Below are 8,075 nucleotides of genomic sequence, written 5' to 3' on the forward strand. Positions count from 1 at the left end.
TCTGTGCTTTTTATAATCAAACACGGCAAACAGAGTTTACAGTTTCATCAACGTAGTGGTCATGAAAGCCCTAGTTTGCACCATTTCTCTTTCTATGTTACATGTTTGATCCAGTGCATGTGAAAAAACTATGATGGGGGATTGTTTTCCTTCTTCTCCCCACCTCTTCTATCACTTTCTCTTTAATTCCAATCTCCTAAACCCGGCTGCTGTGTTGAGAACGAATGTGAAACTATTTGACAGCACCAAGCCTTTTCAACAGACTCTTTCCTTTGGAGAGCAGTCCTGTTTTCTGAGATTCAGCTCGGGGGCTCCGGACGGGACCACAGAGCCCTGGGGTGTGTGGGCGCACTGTGGGGGTGGCACTTCTTCTGGGAGGGCCCGCTTTTTCCACGGGGACCTAATGGAAGACCCGCAAGGGACAGTTCAGGGCCGGTCGTTTATATAGAAAAGGTGTTTCTTTGCCTTTTATCTCAACGTCATTACTGTACAACAGACACTCCATCTCCTCTCTCACAGAACTGTCTGTCCCAGCAGGGCCACCATACAGTTGGTTATCAGTCAACAGTACATTTTGCAATAAGGTTTAAACAGCAATCTATGAATGATATTTGAGAATCATTTTTGGGGGTTAATATTGAGTATGCACCACCTCAGATTTTGGCTAAACTCTAATTAAAAGATCAATATCAGACTGCAAGTACAACAAAATCATAAGAATAGACTATTTTTATACAGTGACATGGCATAAATTCATTTATAGTAACAACAAAACTACTTAGGAACACCAGAAAACCCTTTACACCCCATGCTTTGCTCTTAAGAGGTTAGTTCACACAAACATTTACATTATTTAATCACCACGGTGCCGCATGGCCATTTATTTTCAGACTGCTAAAGGAGAATTTGTAAAACATATGTTGTGATTGTTCACATAATGGCAGTGAATAGAGAAAAGCATCAATCATAAAAAAGCACATGCTGAAGTATGACAGCAATGGCCTTGTGTGACACAAATTACTGCATACTCCAATTTGACCCAGCCAGGACTCGAACCAGCGACCTTCTTGCTTTGAGGTGACAGTGCTAACCACTGAGCCAACTTTTTGCAGGTGTTGCCAGCTATGACTTTTTCCAGCCCAAAAGCTGTTCAAAACCTGCCTAAAGGCACAAAAATGCCTAAAATATTAGATTAAACATTTTATAAAAATTAACCTAGTTACTTTAACTGGTATGTGTTTTTAACCATACAGCAAACAACACCAGGGGTCCGTTCTTCGTACCTCGCTTAAATGATCTAAGATTATTTGGCAGATCCAGGATCTTTTTTGATAACTGATCTCTCGCTAATTCGGTTCTTCAAACAAGTTCGCGAATCAGATTAGAATGTCTGGATAAACTGATTTGAGATCGCTGCGTGTGTTGTGAAGGACAGATCTATCGATCCTCGAAATCATGATCAGCAATGCAACGATTGGCTGACGGCACAGCAGCATAATGACATCATCTGATTATTATTCAATTATCCATGTGAGCAAAATTACATCAAATTAGCAGTAAACGGTTTGGTAAATATGACACGCAATAACCTTCCACATTTGTTGTGAGCTGCAGGCTTTACACTTTCATGTGTCAAGAGTATTCATCATGTATTTCAATGCAAATCAATGTATTTAGTTCTACATTTAGAAAAAGATTTTCTTTATTATAGTAGACTTTTTTTAATCGGTGGAAAGAATAACTGGTTGTTTACAAAAGCATTTTCATATTGGTAAAGGCGTCTGCAACTTTTGGGAAGCATCAAATCACTAGCGTATTAACTATCAAAACATGATATATGTATTATTGCTTTAAAAAAAGTCACATATTGTGCATTTCTATTATACACAATTTGTACTAAAGCGATCTAAAAAATTCATATCAATAAGTTTTCTCTTTGCACCACCAGGTGGCAGTCTTTGTACTTTCACTTTTCATTTGGGGGGTGCAGATTGCATAAGTTTTATTAATATGTATAACTTTATTTATTTTATTAATAACTATAACTAACTGAGTAATCCACGTACGAAGAAAGGACCCCAGCCGTCACAGAACCACAACATAATCCAATCACATCGAAACACTGCCCCCTCTCACTGCATTTATTGTTGTGTAGATTATGCTACCTATCGGAGTAAGTTTAACTTTTGTAATGGAGTATAAACCGCCCAATCTGGCAACACTGCTTGTCGCCCTACTATATAGTTGATATTAGCTAATAATGCTAATGCGTTTACAGTCATCCTCAAATGAAGACCAATGGCCAAGCCAAAAACAGTATATTCCAAGTTTATTTTAAGCATATCTAAGCAATGTTCAAATATATTTCTATATTAGGCCTATATCTTGTGTATTTTCAAGTATATTTAAGCATAATTTATTAAGTATTTAGTATTGATGAACAAGTGGTATATTTGTACAGTATGAATAGTTCTGTAATATTGCTTGACAATAAACTGTCCCCATTTTTAGTTCGAAAAAGAAAACTGGGTGGCACTTTCACTTCACATTAAGAAGGTTGCTCGTTCGAGTCCTGGCAGGGCCAGGAGGCATTTATGCCAGAGTAATTGGCAGTTTATTCCGCAGCGGTGACCTCAAAGGAGTAAGTTGAAGGATAATGAGTGAATGAGTTAAGTGAACTTAGAGTGATAGTTCACTAAAAAAAGAAAATTACTGCATAACTTATTCACCCTCATGTGGTTTTAAACAATTTCAGTTTATTTCTTCTGCTGAACACAAAGAATATAATCTGAAGAATGATGGTTGCTGCGACCCATCAACTTTTATGGTAGGAAAAAATATTACTATGAATGTCAAAGGGTGACAACTACCAGCATTTTTACAGAATGGCTTATTTTGTATTCAACAAAAGAAAGTGAAATTGATTAACCAAATTGGTTGATCTATCCCTTTAAACTAATTTACTAGAGAGTTAAATGCTTTTAGAAATAGTTTTTTGTTCTTGAATGCATTCGCTAAACAAGAAGACTCACATTAACCCAGAGAGGGTACAAGGTTCCCATATAGTTCCTGTTTGATTCCTCTTTGGTTGGCTCAAAACCGAATAAGAATGTTTTAAGAATGTCCTCTTTAGATTCCCTAATTGGTATCTTAAAACTTTACTTTTAAAATCAATACTCTGTATCGAGTTACATAACAAACAATTTAGCAGAACCTAAGAAAGAAAACATTCTGGATTTTCATGAAATAATAAATTAAACTGTGGTTTGTTTTTCAATAAAGCCTATCATATTTCCCCTGTACACTTGGAATATTTGGCACATGCCACACATGCGCTTTTCTCTGAAACTTCAGATCAATGTTTTGTGTTTTAGTTTTGTGGCAAGCCTCTGTATGTGGGATAATGTACATCTAGGCAGTTGATTTCACAGAATAAAGCTATTTAGTCTTAATCAGTCTTATAATACTGTTGGGCTTAATTCCACAAGAACAACCACCAGTAGTCATTATTCCTTATGTAATATGGGTGGCTATTTACTGCCATTATGGGGACATGTGCTAGCAGCACATTCTAAAAAAAATATATGAAAAATAATTCCTTTCCTTTGTAGTCCAAAAATGAGGCCATACTGCATTGAAACAAGACCAGTATGAATGATGACGGAAATGTCCATTTTGTGTGATCTAACCTCTTAATATCAGTTGTAAAGCTGCATAAAACAAAACAAAATGTATGCTAACAGAGTCATAATCAATAATGGCAATGAAAAGAGAAGATAAGTAATTAATTTACCAGTCTTTTGAAGTAATCTATCACCTTTCAGCATGGTAACTTCACCAAGGGTGTTGGAGCCAAATCAAACCTGCTTTAAAACAGCTTCATTTACAAAAGTGGCTTGAGAGAACTTCACATAAAAAATCACTTCAATCAAGTTTAAGAAGGAAGATAGAGCCAAATTCTACTCTTAAGATGGATAAGGGTAATGATACGAAAGCTTGTTTGACATTTTTGCTCATTCCAACAGTAAATGGAAATAGTGCACCCCACACATGCACACGTACTGTATATGATCTTGCCAATGCTTTGGGATGCATTCTGAAAGCATTAAACATTTTCTTTAGAACTCTGTATTTGTTCTGAGTGCAGTATAGGGTGCACGTCTACAGGAGAGGAGAGGGTTTGTCCCAAGGGCTTGCACTAGGAATCTACTAAACTGCACACATTAGAGAAGAGAAGGGATGGGGGTAAAGGGGTCAGGGGTCCAATTCTGACCGTGCAACAATGGCCTTAGAGCTTCTTATGACTTACAGTAGGAGTCAATGAAAGACGAACATTGTAATGAACAACACTCAGAGAAACAACTGAAGATACCAGCTGTGCCTGTCTAATGCACTGACAGCAAGGGAACAATCACAGTTCAGGATTTGTAGTACTGATGCACAAAGAATGTATTATATTATATTATATTATATTATATTATATTATATTATATTATATTATATTATATTATATTATATTATATTATATTAAAATGTATTATATTATATTATATTATAATATATTATATTATATTATAAAACAATGCGTTTCTCACAATTGGTTTAATGTTATGAATAGCTGCAACATATACATATATTTATTGTTATAAATCATAATTAAAATAAGTCACAATTATATAGAATTTTTGTTATCAAATGGTTTTTGTTCTATGCATGTGTTTTTTGGTATAGACTAAATGAGATTTTGGATTAAAATAGAATAAACATTAATGAAAATAATATGATATAACATACAGTATAGTTTATAATTGTACAACAATACAAAATATAAAAAATATAAAAAACTGTAAATATCTAAATATGAAATAAATGACTTTACTCCAATCCGAGCAAATAGACCTAAATGTATTGGTCTGAATGTGTGTGTTTTGTGCATACCAGGAGCATCAGTAATAAGGGCCCGTGTCTTGAGCATTAGACGCGGCCAGCATTTTTCTTGGTATCCCCTGTTGCTCACTTACGTGACAGATACTGAGCCGTTACGGAGTGAAATGAACACTCTTCTTCTGTTTTGCCAAGAAAGCGAGGAAAAAAAAAAACATTGCCATGATGTAATGCATTTCAGTTTTTTGCACAATGAATATGAGAAAAGAATCAAAACTTTCAGTACACAAAAAAACCCTGATGGGTCCTGACGGGCGAGAAGAACATCCATCAGCAATTATATTTTCTTTTTTCTCTTTTCATATGTTTTTTTTTACAGACCATTGTACAATATCTACATCTACAGATAAAATCATTCTTTATACCTCTTCTCTATTTCCAACATTTGTTTTGTGTCTCTCTGTAATTTGATAGTCTTATATATCAGCAATATACAAAAAAATGTTTCGGAAACATATACAAAAGGGTTTGATATTCTTTTCTTTTTTGAAACTGGATAAGCACCTAAAAAAGTTTCACGGTGGCGCTGAAGCATTCTGAAAGAAAAAGCATGCAGGTCTATAGGTCTACATGGGTTCATATCTCTGTACATCAAAACTATCTCCTCTATTATAAGTTGATTTCACATTTAAACACAGTTACATTCATAAAGCATCTATTGCAATGCTTCACTTGTGAATCAGGTAAAAAAATATTAAATAAACAGTCTTTTAGTGCTTGTTTTTTCCCCATAAATAAGAACAATAAACAACTATTGATCTGGGACGTCTGAATTTTTTTTTTCTCTTCTTCAAACAATGGTTTATGAATATGCATTTTCATTAACAGTTCACAATTCTTCTTGAATGTTGCCGCTGAGCATCTGACATAAAAATAAAGGTTCCTTAGTCTTGTTTTTTACGGCGTTTAGTAAGCTGTCTTCGTTTCTCGTTTTTTTCTTCAATGATCCATCAAAAAAGCAACCGGCTGCCACACAACACAGACACAAACGGAGAAGAGGAAGAAAACAGCGGAGCAGGAAGAGGAGATTAAAAAAAGAGCGAATGGATGACAGAGGGCTAGTGTGAAACAGGATGTACCCTTTTGTTCTTTGTCCGGGATGGGTGGTCCTGTGGGTGACGGCTCGGGGTGTTGGTGAGGTAAACCTCCACGTCATCAGGCACTTCTTCGAGAAAGTTGGAGGGGACCAGACCTTTGTGTCCATTGAGCTCCCCCTGAAGAGAAAACAAAGGACATCACGCAGCTAAATCTGCACCTATGGCAACTCTCGTGTTGAAAGAGGAAAGAGCTCAAGCCATAAATAATCAGCATTAGGTGGTATGTAAATGTGCACACTGTAAACAAGACAAGATAAGACAAAAACAAACAAACAATATAACACAAAACAAAACAATTAAAAGACAAAAAAAAACAAAACAATAAGCAAGACAAAACAAATAATAATAACAAAAAAATAAATAATAAAAAAATAAACCAAGGGTCCGTTCTTCGTAAGTGAATTACTCAGTTAACTGGATTTGGTTATTGACGATTTGACAAGATCCAGGATTGTTTCGTTCTTCAAAACTCTTCTGAGAGTTGTTGTCATAGCAACAGGTCTGGTAACTCAAACCTGCTTGGGAGCAGGCCTATTTCGTATAAACAGGATTAGATCGGGTCAGTTTAAGCAAAGGTAATAGTGAAAGTGTGTACAGATTGCTGATATTTTGTTACAGTAGTAGTTATATACACTTGGGAATATAGTAAATAAATAAATATATATATGTATATACACACACACACACACACACACATATATATATATATATATAAACACACACACATATATATATATATATATATATATATATATATATATATATATATATATATATATATATATATATATATATATATATATATATATATATATATATTTTTTTTTTTTTTTTAAACTAAGTTTAAATATATATAAATTAATGAAACTTGCAATCTGCTCTCCGAAATAAAAGTACAAAGACTGTCACCTGGTGGTTCAAAGAGGAAATGTATTGATATGAACTTTTTAGATACAAACGCGTACAATCGTTTTACTGCTTGCACACGATAATAGATTTGCACAACATGAGACTTTTTTAAAGTAATAAAACATTTATGTAGTTATTCACTTGTTTTAACAGTTAATATGATGGTGATTTGATGCTTCGCAAAAGTTGCAGACACCTCACCAATATCAAAATGCTTTTGCTTTGCAAAATTAATTTAAACGAACAGTTATTCTTCATATCAATTTAAAAAACGGCTACTATAATAAAGAAAATTCACTCTAACTGTAAAACTAAATACATTGCTAAATAGGCTACTCTTGACACATGAAAGTGTAAAGCCTGTAGCCCACAACAAAGTTGAAAAGTTTTTGCGTGTCATATTTAACAAACCGTTTCCTATGAATTTTATGTAGTTTTGCTCACATGGATAATTGAATATTAATCAGGTGATGTCATTACACTGCTGTACCGTCAGCCAATCCTTGCATTGCTAATCATGATTTTAGGGATCGATAGATCTGTCCTTCACAACACACGCAGAGATCTCAGATCAGTTCATCCAGACATTTTAATCTGATTCGCAAACTTGTTTAAAGAACCAAATTAGCCAGAGATCAGTTATCAAAATTACCAGATCCAGACAGTCAAATCATCTAAGATCATTCAAATGAGGCATGAAGAACAGACCCCAAGACAAGACAAAATAAAATGAGATAAAACAAAACAAAAAAGACAAGACATAACAAAAAAGACAAGACAAAACAATAAAAAGACAAAACTAAAAGCAATAAAAAGACAAGAGAAAACAATGGACAAGACAAGACAAAAAACAAAACAAAATAATAACAAAGACAAGACAGAAACAGCAACAACAATAAAAACAACAACAACAAACAATAAAAACCAAGACAATACAAAACAAGACAAGACAAAGAGCAAAAAAAAAAAACAAAAAAAAACAAGACAAAACAAAATGACAAGACAAAGCATAACAAACCAAACCAAAACAAGAGAAGCCAAGACAAAACAAAACAAAAAAGCTAAGACAAAGCAAAACAAGATAAAACAAGACAAGAAAAGAAGGCTGAATGATCTACTCACATA

The 8,075-nt window shown here is 34.3% G+C and overlaps 1 protein-coding gene across 49 annotated transcripts in view; it reads right to left on the bottom strand.

Annotated features, from left to right (window-relative positions):
• Positions 1–278: 278 nt before the first annotated feature.
• rimbp2b (RIMS binding protein 2b) overlaps positions 279–8,075 on the bottom strand; it is a 268,387-nt gene continuing 260,590 nt past the window's right edge. For 43 of the 49 annotated variants that reach the window (XM_073911088.1, XM_073911089.1, XM_073911085.1 and 40 more), the window contains 3 exons: positions 8,073–8,075; positions 6,024–6,158; positions 5,116–5,910 (listed from right to left, as the gene is read on the bottom strand). The exon at positions 8,073–8,075 is cut by the window's right edge and continues 69 nt beyond it. In XM_073911088.1, the coding sequence (XP_073767189.1) occupies positions 5,884–5,910; positions 6,024–6,158; positions 8,073–8,075 (165 nt within the window). In that variant the 3' untranslated portion in view covers positions 5,116–5,883. Of the gene's footprint in view, positions 401–3,793; positions 3,864–4,724; positions 5,067–5,115; positions 5,911–6,023; positions 6,159–8,072 lie in introns of those variants that run through there. The other 6 variants (XR_012384726.1, XR_012384727.1, XR_002459411.3 and 3 more) reach the window with 4 other exon arrangements.

This window comes from Danio rerio, chromosome 8 (assembly GCF_049306965.1).
Source record: "Danio rerio strain Tuebingen ecotype United States chromosome 8, GRCz12tu, whole genome shotgun sequence".
Lineage (NCBI taxonomy): Eukaryota > Metazoa > Chordata > Actinopteri > Cypriniformes > Danionidae > Danio > Danio rerio.